This window comes from Rhincodon typus, chromosome 32, assembly GCF_021869965.1.
Source record: "Rhincodon typus isolate 14 chromosome 32, sRhiTyp1.1, whole genome shotgun sequence".
Taxonomy (NCBI): Eukaryota; Metazoa; Chordata; class Chondrichthyes; order Orectolobiformes; family Rhincodontidae; genus Rhincodon; species Rhincodon typus.
In genome coordinates, this window is record NC_063363.1 from 9,515,538 (window position 1) to 9,532,276 (window position 16,739).

Consider the following 16,739-nt stretch of genomic DNA (forward strand, 5'->3'; position numbering starts at 1 on the left):
CAGTTTCAAGCATGGCGTAGTCATTAAACCCATCGCATAAAGATTCATCTTTCCCATAATATCTTCCAGAACCCACTGTGAATGACAAGTGCCACTCAGTGGCTTCTTTTTGTGGTTACACAGCGCTGAGGAAAATTTTTTAAAAACGCGGCCACAAGAGGAGAGATTGGGAGGGTAAATGATGACATCAGACGTAGAGTGAGACTTTAAGTCTTACTTCTCTGCAATGTTGCATTTCACTAGTTTGTGTACACACATGTTCCACTGAAGCACTTTGTAAGAACTCAGCAATGTCAACTCTGTCTGCATCAGAAAGGCGTGAAAGAGATTACAACATGTCACAGAAAATGCACTGGCAAAAATGTAAGTAGAATTTTACTTTCTTCAAATTTCAGAGCAATTTACAATCAGGTTTTATTAATGTATATATTTCATACATGACATATTTTACACAGGTCCACTTGTTAAGAGCTGGTAATGTGATATATATCAACTGAAATAAGAAAATATGTACCTATTTAATTTTATACAATGTGTGTATATATTAAATAATTAAATTGTTTTGTTTATGCAAATACTTTATTATGTTGTATCTTTTTATTTAAAGTTACATCAGTAACTTCAATTTCACTCTTTGAGATTAGAATTTGATATAAAAGCTTTTTACATTTATTGTCCAATATTAAATTCAACAGTCTCTTTAAGACAAGTGTTTAATGGTATAAAATGAATTTTAAAGGACAGATAGCGACTTTTTATTGAAGTATTTGATGGAGATTACTAATGGATCCTTTTTATAGGGGCATGAATATACAGAATTGACCAGGGTATATAATATCTATAGAATATAAAAGAATATCTGTTAGAAATTAGGAAGATTAGAGGAAATAAGAAGATTAGAGATTCATGTACTGAATCAGCTAGTAGTTTACTGAGCAGCCTAAAGATCTTAAGATCAAAGTTCAAAGGTTCAAAGATCTCAAGGTCAGGAAAAGTCAGGAAGGAATGTCCCTTTTTAGGACTCCAGAACTGACACAAACTTCCACACAAAACAGCAATTTACCTTTCCTTTAGTTTCTGGTGACATACTGTGCGTTTCCATTATTTGTTAGTTGTACTATAGTAAATATTGTTTAAATTCATATTCTATGAAGTTTCTAACCCACCAGGTTACAGCCTCATCAGCAAGCCTGGAAATGATGTTATGAGATATTAGCTTATGGACACTAGTTGCATTTGTGTGAGATAACAGAAACAATAATTTTTCCATTTTAATAGAGCTAACAGCTCTGGTAAAATTGCATACAAAGTAATTTTTATGGGTGTGGTAAGTTTCTAGAGATTAATATCACACTGTGCTATTTTCCAGGCTTTGAATAGTTAATTGTTTTGAATGGTGGAATATCCACCACCATATCCTGATGGTTATTTTTCTTAGTACTGCAAATAGTACTTTTTGTCATATTCTGTATATAATTAATCATACTATGGATAAAGTATTCTACCTCAGCTGTTTTAGGAAGCCCATTCATTAACAACACATTTACAAAGTGCCCGTCCAAGAAGTTTAATGCTTGACACAGGCAGGGTTAAAGTTACCACATTACACATTTGCTTAGTCAGGTTTTGGTAAGTTTAGAATTTATGCTGAGTTGGGAGCCATCTGTGATAAAGTCGGCAAAACAGTGTGAAGAATTTCATTATCCAATTTAGAGTAGATAGCTGAGGAAAAGGATATTCTTAGTTAAAAATATCAAGAAAAAGTGGGCTTGAATTTGAGGAAACCTTTGCTTTGAGTGGGTGTCTTATTTTGCTAAGGTGTTCATCAAGTCTCTCAATGATTTCCAATGTGTATGCAAAAGTATAGAAACTGATTTTCTCTAGTAGACTGTTTTTTACTTCAAGTCGAAGTTCGTGAAAGAAACAGTGCGATTCCGGACTGTATACATATTCCTTCAATTGAAGTTTTAGTTTGCTGATTAACAGCTTTTAATGCTGATACCATATTATTCCATGAATAATCTTCTTAATGGGTGTTGATTTCTCTCAGTCTTTTGAATAGATAACCAAATTGTCTAGTACTTGAAACAGTTTGGTAGCCAAATAAATTAAGAATCAACCATCTGGAGAGGTCTCATATCTTTTATTGACTTCTACAGATACCTATAAGCCATAGATATTAGAAGTACCATTTTACACAAAAATTGTCCAGCGAAATATCTACCACTTTTCAATAAAGTATTATTGAGCAAATGGACAAAGCCTATATTTACTAGCTCATAGGGTTCCATTGTGTAGTGTTAATATTTTTTTCCCCTTGGTTACCAAGATGTGCTTAGTGTCAACTCCAGTCTTTAACATGGTGATCAAATTGTATTGGCAGTTGTAATACTGTGGCTTTCCATTCTTCTCTATTTCCAATCTGCCTAACATTATTTTCCAAAGATAGAATGTGCGCATTGGAAAATAAAAAGTTCAGATAGCAAAACAGGTAACTATTGAGACAGATTTTCACTGCGGGACCCGGGGCACATTAATTTCTAATACAATTTAATATGAATAGCTTACAAATATTAGATGCATTTGACTTTTTTCTCACAGTGCAGGGGAAATTGAAAATTTGAAGTTCAGTGTTTAGGTACCGTTCTTATCTGCAGGCCCCCAACCACGTGACTGCTGCAAAATACTTGTTCAATTTCAAAGGAATGATCCAACATTCATAATGCTTTTCAGAATCTGATAAAACCACAGGGCTATGTGCATAAGGATTTTTTTTTAATGTGATCAATTAGATTTTACCAATGGCAAAACAAGTTTTCTATAAAAACAGATCACAAATTTTATTAAGAACAAGAAATTGAAGCTACTTGGCACCTTGATCTGCTCCACCACTCCATTAGATCAGGACTGATCAGGTCATGGCCTTAATTTCATGTTCCTGCATGCACCCTATAATCCTTGACTCCATTGTCAGGCAAATGTTTATCCAAATCAGACTTGCTTTAATTCCCCCTAACTTTTCTTTTTTACTCCTTCCCTCACATCCTGAATTAGTTCCGTGGAGGAGGGAGGAACTCTGGAAGGAGAGAGAGATTGATTTTCTCTTCAACATCTCCTTCCTCTTTCTTGAGAAGAATATCAGTTTCTCCAGATGCTTCAGCCCCGGTCAGAAACTCACCTTTTGAGAAACTGTGAGCTGAAAGCCACATCGTATTAGCACATGACATGATACAAATACTATTAGGAACAAGATGCTCCGTCTTTATCAGAACCAGTATCAACATAGGCCAGTTCCTATGCAGCCAGGATATTCTTACTGTTGGCCAATTAATCATACATTGGGATTTTCTCCAACATGTGATGTAATGGCTGTAACTTAATTCAAAATAACGTCTCGTATTGCTGATGAATATACTTGCATGGTTAAACAATTTCACTGCTCACTTTGAATTTTAAGTTTAAAAAGTTTTAGTTCAGAATCAGAATTCAAGTTTGTAGCCTGCAATTTCATCCTTACTACATTTGCAACATATTTAACTCAAGATCTTTCTTTGTGAGGGAGACTAGCCTTGATCCCAAAACGGTCCATAAATGTTCAAAGTAGACCTCTAAAGGAAACACTTGTTTTCTTGTCTTACATATGTACAACAAGAGCAAAGAGTCCATTCTCAGGGCTCTTCAGGCTTTTCTGACACAATCTGTTGATTGCAAGAACAGGGTTTGTGCCAAAGTTAGAGCAGCAGATTGGGAAAACCTTCGCCAATCACCTGAGGGGAAGGGCCAATGACTTAAGAGAATATTTAATGCAAATACTGAAAAAAAAGCACCAAATATTTTTCAAATAATGATGGACGGCATCAAGTCACAAGGTAGTAATCTCATTTCAGGTGACATTATAAACCATGAAAGAACTGCTCCAATAGTTTATAACCATTAACTTCTAAAGACTGGATCACAAAACTGAAATTATTTACACACTTATTTAATGGTAGTTAAGTTGATTGGGTCATTTTTATGGCTTCTTCGTTTTCTTATTCTGCCAGTGGGAGGCATCAAGTTGCAATGCAATAGCATCAACACTTATATGGATTTGATGTTAATTTTTCTATGAATGTGACATTATAAATCTGACTTCATCTATAATAAAGTAATTATGTGACCATCTCCAATGGGAGTAATGCATCCATGTATGTCAGAATATAAATCTAAATAAAGACTTGGTTATTAATGTTTCATGTGATAGTGAGACACATTGCTATACACTGTCAGGGAAGGTCATGTTATTAGAACGTTCAAGGAAATACCATGGACCTTCATGCTACAGCAGAATACCAACTGGGAACTACATGTGTACTTCCTCCTCTTTGCTGACAAGCCCTCAGCAGATGTGCTGCTCCACCTGCTCTTTGGCTCAGAGATGTTGTTGGGACTCATATGTAAGAAGGTGTTTTACAATAGTTTCTGAAAGGTCGTGGGCTTGTGAAATAGCTAACGTACAACATCTAAATTTCCAAACCTAAGAAAATAATGTTGCCAAGATATCTGATAGAATCAGAGCCTTATTCTGATCAGTGCTTGGCTGTTGTAAATATTGACTCTTGATTCGTTTTAATGCACCAGCACAACTTAGTCAACCAGACAGTAATTGGATGATTGCACTTTGTGTCTTCTTCTATTGTAGCACTGTTTATTGGGTGGTATATGGCCGAAAAATGGGACTGAAGTTCCTCATGCTCAGTGAATGCTCTCTTTCACTGCTTTAAATTAACTCCTTTTGAGATGTGGGATAGAATCGTAAAGCGCAAAAAGAGTCCATTCAGTCCAAAGTGCTTGTGCCAATTTTCAGAAAGAGCTATCAAATTATAATCTCTCACCTGCTTTTTCTTTACAACTCTACATCATTTTCCTTTTTAGGATATTTTCCATTCAATTCCCTTTGACAGATCTATAGAACTGCACAAGAACTTATCTGTTAGCTGGATTTCCATTCAGACATGATAGTGAAAGCGAAATGGAGTCCATATTGACTTAGGTTTGATACTTCAAAACAACAATGACCAGAAGTGAAAACTGAAAATTTGCAGAGGACCCTAGTTTCTGAGGTGACAGAAAGACTCCTGGCCATGCGGGACCCAGTCATAAATGGAAACTGGGTTTATAGGAATTGCAATATATCAAGATTAGTAATGCACTGGCAGGTTTTTTTTGAGAGGTTTCTTTTTAATCATGGAACCAAAAAGCAAGAAAAAATACCTTTTTTTGGAGAATCCCAGGTTTTTTTTATATTGTGTTTGCATTCAAAAAAAATCTTTCTGGTGTCCATCAACACTATCTATAGTTCTTAAAGAAAGTCCCACGTCAGGAATAAAGTCAAGAGGGAGCATGCAGAGAAAACACAATTCCATCCAACATCACAATGAGAAGTAAATGTAGTTTATTTAGAATAACCAGTAACATAGTTTTTATTATTTTGCCTATATAACTCTGACTGACTAAACTGATATAATGTAACAGTGAGCAATTTGAGTTTGGTTTCTTTGCACATTCCAGTGGTCAAGATTACCGTTAAACATGCCTGATTCTGCACATAATCTTGTCCCCTGGGAGATCAATTTAAGACACCTGCATTGCTGATGCTTCATTCTGTTTACTCATCTCTCAGCCCTTCCTCTTTTTGACCAGATCAAGCGCTCATTCTATTATATTGAAGTGGGGGCGGGGTACTTTTGAGGGAAGTGGCTTTAAAAGCTCAATACACTGATGAAAACAAATGAAGTTTCATATCTGATAGTATTTTTGAATTTTAGTTTTGGTCAGGTTTCATTTTCTAAAAAACTCATCAAAAATTGCTGTTATGTATTTGCTTAGTCGCAGTGGGAGAATGTTTGTTGCAGATTCAGAAGTTAACATTTATTTACCTTTCTCTTCACCTGGTATTTAGAATCATAGATCTCTACAGTACAGAAAATAAGGCCTTTGGGCCTATCACATCTGCCCCAGTCAAAAACAACAATCTAACTGTTCGAATCTCATTTTCCTTGTATGTTTTGGCATTGCAAATGCACATCTAAATATTTTTTAAACGTAATGAGGGTTTCTACCTCTACCATAGTCACAGGCAGTGAGTTCCAAATTCCCAGTACCCTCCTGGTTGAAAAACCTTTTCCTCGCAACCCTCTAAACCTCCTGATTTAAATCCATGTCTCCTGGTCATTGATCCCTCGACCAAGTGGAAAAGTTTCTTCCCATCTACAATGTCTACACCCGTCATAATTTTATACATCTTATTCATGCATCCGTCAGTCTCCTCTACTCCAAGGAAAACAACTTCAGTCTGTCCAATCTCTCTCCATAAGTAAAACTCTCCAGTCCAGGCAACATCCTGCTATATCTCCTCTGCACCCTCTCTAATGCAATCACATCCCTCCTATAATGTGGATTCCAGAACTGTATGCAACGCTCTAGTTGTGGCCTAACTAACATTTTATACAGTTCCACCATTACCTCCCTGCTCTTAAATTCTATGCCTCAGCTAACAAAGACAAGTATCCCATATGCCCTTCTTAACCACTTTATCTACCTGTCCCTCTGCTTTAAGGAACCGGTATACATGTATACCAAGGTCCCTATAATCCTTGGTGCTTTCCAGGGTCCTACTATTTATCATGTACTCCTTGCCTTGTTTGTCCTACCCAAGTCCATTACCTCACACTTATCCAAATTAAATCCCACTTACCACTGATCAGCCTTTCTGACCTGGAATCTATATCTTCCTGATATCTAAGGCTATCCTCCTCCCTATTTACCATCCCAACAATTTCTGAAAGCTGTCGCAAACTTACTGATCAATTTCCCTACAATCAAGTCTATAAATCATTTATATATACCACAAACTAAAAAGGCCCCAACGCTGATCCTTTAGGACACCAATCAACTCTAGCTTCCAGTCACAAATGTACCCCTGGACCATCACCCTCTGCTTCTTGCCACTTAGCTAATTCTGGATCTAATTTGGCAAATTTCCTTGAATCCCATGCACTCTTAATTCACTAGGAGTTTCCCATGCAGAAACTTCCTTATCAAAAGCCTAATTGGATTGAATTTTTTCATCTGTTACATAAGGCGTTACTAATTTGTTTACAAGAGATTTTGGCACATATTTGTGCTTTCACACATTCTAGTCTTGCTCTTGTGAACGAGGAGGGATGATTTGCTGCAATGCAATCTCTAAGGATGCAAAAACAACTTCATTGACATGATAGTGTAGAGTCAGTGTAAATGCTACTTGAATCTACCATCGGGATTTCTCCCAGCACTAGAACATGACAGAATGGTACACCACAGAGCAAGAAGATTCAATCTGCTAAGTTTGAGAATCAGTCCTGAATTTGGGACCTAAGACACACTCCAGACATAGAGGTTTCTGCTTGAAATCAGATTCAAAACCTAATCGGATGTGAATCCACTCTACAGCTTTGTTGTGCACTTTAGTGTGATTTCACAACCCAGATCAACTATTTTGTCATATTCCTCCCAACAACAATAAACATGTATAGGGATTCTGTTCATCAACCAGCTAATGTTGAGGTGAGGTTTGTTTTGGTTGTAATTCAACCAACTTTAAACACAGGGGAGTGTAATGTTCATCTTTTGCCTTCCCACCTTCTCAATAAAGTTTGTCAAGAGGTCTTTGTAGATTTTCTGCCAGTGTTCTACATGGTATGGTTTTCAAAAACTGGCAGGAATCTAATTAAAATAGATAATTGAGGGTCCTACCAGGTTTTTAGAACATAGTCAACAATAATAATTTGCATTAATACAACACATTTTACTTATAAAACTTCCAAAGTAATCCACAAGAGAATATTGGATGAGTTCAAACTTACAATTACTGCAAGGCAGAATGCTAGTCGGAAGACAATTTTGGTTCTTTTTCAGAACCAAGCTCTGAAGAAGTGTTCTGTTGGAGTTGAAATATTAACTATGTTTCTTTCTCCACAGATGCTGCCGGACATGTTGAGTTTCTCCACCACTTTCTGTTCTTATTCCAGTTTTCTAACATCTGCAGTATTACGACTTTGCCTCAGAACATTTCCATTGCCACTTTTATTGATAGTATGGCAACATGCACAATAATCAAAAGTTGCAAAAGTTCTGAAGACATTTTTTTCAATCAACTTTTAGCTACTTAGATTTGCACAACATTCTCAGTTATTAACTGACAATGTGCACTTTTCTTCATGAGGTTCCTTTTCAAAATTATGCTGTAGTGGGAGAGGAGGAGGAGGTGGTTGAGGAGCAAGGAGCATTAACATCTGCTGCTGCAAGGAAAACAAACAGAAAAAAGATCTCATGGGTATCTTTATCCTTCTAGCATTTTTAAACCCAGACAATATACCTGCATTTCTCAGAGGACAATGCATAACAAGATTACAACTCTCAGGGGGCTTATTACAGAACTGTGTCATCTCCTACAGCACATGCATCCAAAAGCCAACATAGCATTTCCCCTTGCAATGAAGGTTACAGCTTTTTAGCTTTTGGTTCCTTGCAGGCTGCCGCAGAAAACGTCAGCAACGTCATTAAAAGCTTGCGTTTAGCAGGTCATGTCTGCTTCTTCTAGATGATAGAAAGTAGTAGAATAGGGCTCTAGGGTTCACCAGACCATAGATCTTCTGAAAATCCAAGGCATAATTGACTGAATTCATGACACTAAATAGTCTCCTTGTCACAACCTCAATGCCTGCATGAATTGCAAATTTTCCACTCTAGCCACATGCAATGGTTATGCGATCATTGCAGCCCAGTACTAATTACTGCTATCATTTTCTTTTTCCCAAAGAAGTCCAAACTCCAATTCTTTAACCCTGTGAAGCGAGTCAGAATCTGTCAGTTTGGAATCAGGGACTGGTTCATTATACTGCCCTCGGGATCCCACACTCACTGGCCAAATTTTGCTGGCATCAGGTCCATTCCTCAACCACAGATCTCTTCAATCAGACCATTTGGTCCTTAAGCCAAGGTTCTGCTGACTTGCATGGGACTGGTGGTGCCACAAAGATACACCATACATCCCATAAAGACTACCGCACAGGTTAGTGGGTTTGTTGTGCACTGTAACTGTGTTACCGGGGAGGGGCAACACTTTGAGGAGAACCTTCAGCATGTTGAGAAAAGTGGCATTGATGACATAGATGATGGCAAGCTCTTCAACAACATGTTATTTCAGAGAACATCAGCTGGAGCAATCTCTGCTCCCCTGCATAACCAGTTCCATACATCTCATAATTCTTCCATTTTCCAATGAACTGCAATCCCTGGAAGTGAAAGCACATTTCTATATCGACAATGTTATACTCCTCACAAATGCATCATGATAGAGAATAAAATGACTCAGTTTGTATAACTGAATGTTCCTCCAAAACATAACAAAACAACCTTATAAATTATTAAGAGCTGTTTTCTGTGGTTGGACATTCGGCATGGTTTCTTGCCAGAAAGAACAATTGCTTAAGCACTCAGCTTATGTGTTATTAACAGGCACAAGTAGGGAAGGGGAGCATGGCTGGGTTGTCATCCTGGGATAGTGAGCCAAAAAGACCTTTATCCTGCCTTGGGGTTACTGACCAGTCTGTACTTTGTGTTTTCGGATATTCCAATTCAAATTGGCCTACTTGACAGAATATGAACACAAGACATTCGACAGAGAAATAAAGTTGCCACAAGAACTGAGGACTACTCCAGACAAAGAAAGTTGACTGATTAACACATCCATGAGATTTGATAGAGCGAAGAGTTATTTGATTGAAGTGTATAAAGATCCTGAAAGGTATTGACAAGGTGGTTGCAGAAAGGATATTTCCTCTTGTGATTCAGTCCAGAACTGGTGGACACTGTTTTAAAATTAGCAATTGCTTTTTTAGGAACAAAATGAGGAGCAGTTTTCTTTCCTGTGGGAGTTCTATGACTCTGGAAGTCTTCTGTCTCAGAAGGTGATGGAGGAAAGGTCAGTGAATATTTTAAGGCAGAAGCAGATAGATTTTTGTTAGGGACAGGAATCAAAGGCTATCATAGATGATTTGAAACACAAACAGGTCAGGCATGATCTTAATATATGCTGGAGCAGGCACAACAGCACAAATAGCCTACTTAATAAGAACATAAGAACTAGGAGCAGGAGTAGGCCATCTGGCCCCTCGATCCTGCCCCGCCATTTAATAAGATCATAGCTGATCTTTTTGAGACTCAGCTCCACTTACCCGCCCACTCACCATAACCCTTAATTCCTTTACTGTTCAAAAATTTATCTAGCCTTGCCTTAAAACATTCAGCGAGGTAGCTTCAACCGCTTCGCTGGGCAGGGAATTCCACAGATTCACAACCCTTTGAGTGAAGAAGTTCCTCCTGACCTCAGTCCTACATCTGCTTCCCTTTATTTTGAGGAAATGCCCTCTAGTCCTAGTTTCACCTGCTAGCGGAAACAACCTCCACGCCTCCACCTTATCTTGTGCCTCTTTTTTGTGTGTTTGTATGAAACTATGCTGTAGAGGGATGGAGAGTGAATTATATATAAGACTTGGAATAAGTTGAACAATCTACTCTTATTTAAATTGATTAGATAATATGGATGGTATGGAAACTCTGAATCAAATCAAGCATAAGTGATATCCTAGAACAAGAGGTCATAGTTTTAGGATAAGGGGTAGGAGATTTAAAACAGATGAGGATAAATTATTTCCCTCTACGAGTCGTGAATGTGTAAAATTCACTATCCCAGTATACAGTGGATGCTAGGATATTGAGTAAATTTAAGAAGGAGATATACAGATTTTTAATTGCTAGTGTACACTGCAACCACCTGTGTTACAAGCAAGTGATGTTTAGTTGTGTACAATAGAAAGACCTGCAAGAGAATAGCTGCACAATGAAGTAACGTTGGGATTACTGAAAGACATGTTCAGCAATGAGAACCCTATGTATTCAGCACAAACTACATTTATTTAGCCCCATCACATAAATGAGCATAACTGGGTTTCCATTGTTAACTCAGTGCTCTCTTCAATTTGTTCTGCGATACCATTATTACTGATTGAATAGTTGCTTACACAAGGTACACAGCCCATTGACTGACAGCACAGTGGCTATATTATTGGACCTGGATTAATAATGTGAAAACATTAGTTTAAAACCTATTACTGTTTTTGGGAAATTTATTTCCAGTTAAATACATATAAAAAATGTCATGGCGAAACTATCAAATCATTGTAAAAATCCATTTAGTTCACAAATGTTCATAGTAGAAGGAAATCATCCATACTTAACCATTCTGGGTCTATATGTGATTCCAGAACCACAGCAATGTGATTGTTTCTGAACGTCCTTCTGAAATGATGTAGCGAGCCATTTAATTGGCAAATCACAGTGGGGCAAGATGACAGCTCATCACCTTCTCAAATAATTTAGAGGTAGACAATAAATTCAGATCTTGCCAGAAAAACCTTGATCCTGTCAATAATAACGAAAGAAACTGTCTCTTACAATTCTCAGTTGTTATATTAACTTAATATAAGAAAAGGAAAAAAAAAACTCATCTAAGATATAGAGCAGGGAAATGCGTGCCACACCTTTTACCTATAAATTAACCACAACGAAATACAGAAATGTCACTCAGTGGGCTAAAAGCATTAGAAAGAGGTTGTAATATCATTTGGTATAAATGAATGTATTGGAATGCTCACTGTCACGGCTCCATGCCTACACACATAAAAACACAAAGCACCTAGAAAGAGCAAACGTGATCAGAGCAAATGACTCACAACAATCGTACACACAATACTATCAGTTGAGGTTGGAAACAGTTACTTTCATTACTTTTGCTACCTGCTTGTCCTTTAGTCGATATGTGACAATTGCCACTGGAGATGATTGACCATTATTTTCCATTGAACCCATGAATCACAAGAGTATTGATTGTTTCGTGAAAGTGGATAATTCCGATCGTGACCGAGCGTGGTGGAATGGATCATTCCGATTGCTAAATTGTGCACACACCTTTTCTTCCGTGAGTCGGCACCTTTGATATTGATCTTCGGATGCACCACAACGCCAGTTCAAGTATTGACCCCTCCTATTTCCTGCTTCGCAAGGGGATCCTGTACCATATATGGTTGGTGGTTTTATATTTCTTAGAATCATCCGCAGTCATTTCCTATAATTGTCGCTAACAAAGTTCTTTTGCTGGTTTGGCTTAAAATAAACAATGAACATGCTCGGTCAAAAATTAATTTTACAGAAATTTAGCAAACACATGAAAGGGCTTGAAAATAAGTGTGAATGTGTTAAGAATATTCTGTGTTCGTGCCCCCCTGATTAACTGAGCAGGCTATATTAGTGTGTAAATAGCAGATTGCACCAATAGCAATTCAGAGTGCTTTTCAGATAAGTAAAATTTCCCAAGGTGCTTTTGAAAAATGCGATCAAACAAAACTTGATACTGGTTCAAAGAAGGCGATGTTAGGAGAGGTGATCAAAACATGAAATTGTGTTTTAAAGGAGCAGTGTAAGGTGGGTGGGGTTTAAAAAGAAATTTCCGGAGCTGAAGGTTATTACTGAAGGCGTGACCACCAACAGTAGCGTGGAAGTGACTGGTAACAAATAGTCAAAATTAGAGGAATAGAGAAATTTTGAGAGTGTTAGGGCCAAAGCTAGTTACAGAGATAAAGAACAGGAGGGTCGATGATGGATTTGAATAGGAATATCACAAAATTTCGATTAAAGTTTTAATGGACTTGATTCCAATATAGCTCAGCAAACGTAAAGGTGAGAGATGAATGGGTCTCAGTACACGTTAGAATGCAGGCAGCAGAGGTTTGAATGAAATTGATCTACTAAAATATCTTGTGGGTGGATGTTGGCCTTCCAGTGTAAGGAGTTAACCTGGACTGAATGTTGCAGACTGGCACATTCTAAGATCTAGGACTCTGTGTTGAGGGAGGCTTTGGGCTGCTGTCACCAAGTGCAATGGGGAAAGACCACAGTCTGAGGTCTTTCTGCCGGAGTATAACTGGGATCAGTTGAGTTGTCAGACCCCTTTGTTGCCTCAAAATGTAAACATTTTCTTCCTGCATAGGTTAAAAATACCCTTGTCTTTTGCAAGTACAGGGTTGCTCTGTGGGATGTGAAATTCCAATGTATCCTGTGTGTTTCTTTATCCTCATTGGAAAAGTTGTACAGAACAGAATGAGAACCATTTTGTATGTATTTACAGATAGTTTCTTCATGAAGAAACTATATTTTTGAAATCAAAAAAAAACCTTATAGGTGGTGATGGAGAGATCATGAGAAAGTTAGAATACCTGCTTCTGGAGATTAAAAGTAAAAAGTATGGATTTGAGCAGTAGATGGGCTGAAGCTCAGCAGAGATGAGCTCAGTCCTGGTGGTGTACCACGAGGATCTGTTCTGGGTCCTCTTCTATTTGTGATTTTTGTAAATGATTTGGATGTAGGAGTGGAAGGGTGGATTAGTAAGTTCGCGGACGATACGAAGGTGGGTCGAGTTATGGATAGTGCGGAGGGCTGTTTTAGGTTACAAGGGACGTTGATAGGATGCAGAGCTGGGCTGAGAAGTGGCAGATGGAGTTTAACCCTGAAAAGTGTGAGGTGATTCATTTTGGAAGGACAAATTTGAAAGCAGAATACAGGGTTAACGGAAAGATTCTTGGCAGTGTGGAGGAGCAGAGGGATCTTGGGGTTCATGTCCACAGTTCCCTGAAAGCTGCCACCCAGGTGGATAGAGTTGTTAAGAAGGTGTATGGTGTGTTAGCTTTCATTAATAGAGGGATTGAGTTCAAGAGCCATGAAGTTATGCTCCAGCTATACAAAACCCTGGTTCGGCCACATCTGGAGTATTGTGTCCAGTTCTGGTCGCCTCATTACAGGAAAGATGTGGAAGTGTTGGAAAAGATGCAGAGGAGATTTACCAAGATGTTGCCTGGAATGGAAGGAAGGTCTTACAAGGAAAGAGCTAGGGCTTTTCTCTTTAGAACGATGAAGGATGAGAGGTGACTTGATAGAGGTGTACAAAATGATCAGAGGTATAGGTAGAGTGTACAGCTTAAGACTTTTTCCCAGGGTGGAAGTAGCTATTACGAGGGGACATTGTTTTAAAGTGAGTGGAGGTAGGTATAGGGGAGACGTCAGAAGTAGGTTCTTTACTCAGAGAGTGGTCGGGGCATGGAATGCATTGCCGGAGAGGGTAGTGGAGTTGACCTCGTTAGGGGCATTTAAGTGGCTATTAGATAGGCATATGGATGATAGTATAAGGTAGGGGTGGAGGTTAGATAGACCTTAGGTTTAGGGTAAAATTTCGGCACAACGTCTTGAGCCGAAGGGCCTGAACTGTGCTGTACTATTCTATGTTCTATGCTCTAATACTACAGAAGTGTAAGTCATTGACTGTGATGATTGGATTGAAAGGAAATTGGAAGTTCCAATCAGAGTCAAATAGTGTGGTTCAACCTGAGACAGTGGCCAATAAGGGTGAGGACTGTGAGGCTGAATTTGGGCCAGGGCTCAAAAGTCGGGCTTGCCTTTGATTAGATTCATAAATAGTTATAAAATAAGTCAATATAAAAGTATCACAGGATCAAAACCAAAAGAGCATACTTTGAGGAAGAACAATATTGTACCTTTATAAGTCAATTCTTATTGCTTTTCACCAACCATAGCCCACATTATATAAAAATCTGATAGAATCCTAAACCACTTTTATTCAGGAAACGATACTGGGTCACAAAAGGTTAGATACAGTACTTCTTTGTTTGTGAAAGGAAGCTTTATAGAAGCAAATGGTGTTATTATTTAAATTTCTTTCTTCATATTTCAAACATGAACAATTACTGTTTGAAGGTTTATGCGCTTCATAGTTATGATATTGTTAAAGTAAATTCTTCAAACAAGTGGCAGTGGTTGGAATACTAATATTACCTAATGTGAACACTCTTGGTGTATTTTGGCATGAGTGAATGAGTTTGTGAATGATCTTGACTGCATTGCACTCAAATTTATCCAAGCCTGTTGAATTAGTTGCAGAACTGAATCATTGTACCTTTTAAAGCCCTTCTAATTGATTTTAACATCATATAGTTCTTGAAGTAACCAAACTATATTCTAAGCTGTACATGATAGCAGTGACCTTTCTCTTCCTGCTATGAACCTATGCAAGAATCCTACCATCTACCAACAACTTGGGCAGCGCGGTGGCTCAGTGGTTAAATCTGCTGCCTCCAAGTCCCAGGGACCTGGCTGAGATTCCAGTCTCAGGTGGTGACTGCCTGTGCGTAGTTTGCACACTCTCCCCGTGTCTGTGTGGGTTTCTTCCAGGTGCTTCAGTTTCCTCCCACAGTCCAAAGATGTGCAGTTTAGGTGCTTTGACCATGGGAAAGTAGGGTTAGAGGAGTGGGTCTGACCATGATGCTCTTCAGAGAGTTGGTGTGGACTCAATGGGCCGAATGGCCTGCTTCAACACTATAGAGATTCCATGATTCTATGAACTTCCATCTGCACAGCACCTTTAATGTAGCGAGACCCCCTAAGCTGCTTCAAAGGGCCACAGTCAAACAAACTGAGTCAAAGGTGATATTAAAAAAGCTGACAAAATGCTTGGGCAAACAAAATGGTTTTAAGCAGCAGCTCCAGAGAAGAACTGGTGAGAGTTGAAATGGTTTACGGGGGAATTTCAGAGCATGCTGCCTATCGTGGGGAAAAAATGTCATCAGGATCAGGATGTGTATGTTCTATTTTCCAGTTTATCTTTTTGTCAAGTTATCTTGACCTAATTTGCTTTCACGTATGGTCTAAATGGAACCTAGAAAATTGATGTGCTTCACCAGTGTTCAAAACTTATTTGCAAGCTGCGTCACCATGCCACAGAGAAGAAACATTGGTCTTCTTGATATATCTTCCATTTCAGATTGCAATCTTGACAAAACATTTGTTTCCCCTTTGTCTGGGGCACAGACTTCTTTGCTTTCTGTTGGTTGTGATGGTCCTTTTGTTAATTCAATTATACAGAAGTAAAGATCCTCTGTTTCACAGCCTGTCCCAAATAGTTGTAAAAAATACTTTCCCCACCTCGCCCAAAGTCATGCAATCTCCTGGGACATGGACAAAACTAAGTAAAAGCATAGAGCAACCATGGGGATAATGTGTAAAGTTCCCCTCTGACAATCCATGTACACCTGAAACCCCTGGCATAACTCCCATTGGGAACAAAATTTCTTCAGTTGATTACTCTGGTCCTGATCATTCTAAGCTTCTTTGTTCATGAGATGATAGGAGGTGCAGACAGAAACTGGACCAGCTTTACCTAAAGGAATTCAGCCAATCACCCTCCGCCACTCTCATCCTGTTATAAACAGTCAGCCTCTTCCAGAGATCCACTACTGTCTCAGAAAGGAACTTATTCCTGACATCTAGCTGAGGACTAGCCTTAAATTGTGAACTCCGGTCCTTCATCAGTTATCCATTTGGTCAAACTATCAACAAGGGCCCAATTTATTCTCATTATCATCTTAGGGATGACCTGATTGAGATTTCTAAGGCTGCATATCTCTAAGGGATAGAATCCTAACTCTCAGCCCAGAGATAACATGGCGTAGGGCTGGATGAACACAGCAGGCCAAGCAGCATCAGAGGAGTAGGAAAGCTGACGTTTCAGGCCTAGACCCTTCTTCAGAAAT

The 16,739-nt window shown here is 38.5% G+C and overlaps 1 protein-coding gene across 1 annotated transcript in view; it reads left to right on the plus strand.

Annotated features, from left to right (window-relative positions):
- Positions 1-243: 243 nt before the first annotated feature.
- Positions 244-16,739, plus strand: part of LOC109927133 (NF-kappa-B inhibitor delta-like) — a 126,383-nt gene continuing 109,887 nt past the window's right edge. The window contains exon 1 of the mRNA XM_020527050.2: positions 244-363. Within this exon, the coding sequence (XP_020382639.2) occupies positions 291-363 (73 nt within the window). The 5' untranslated portion in view covers positions 244-290. The remainder of the gene's footprint in view (positions 364-16,739) is intronic.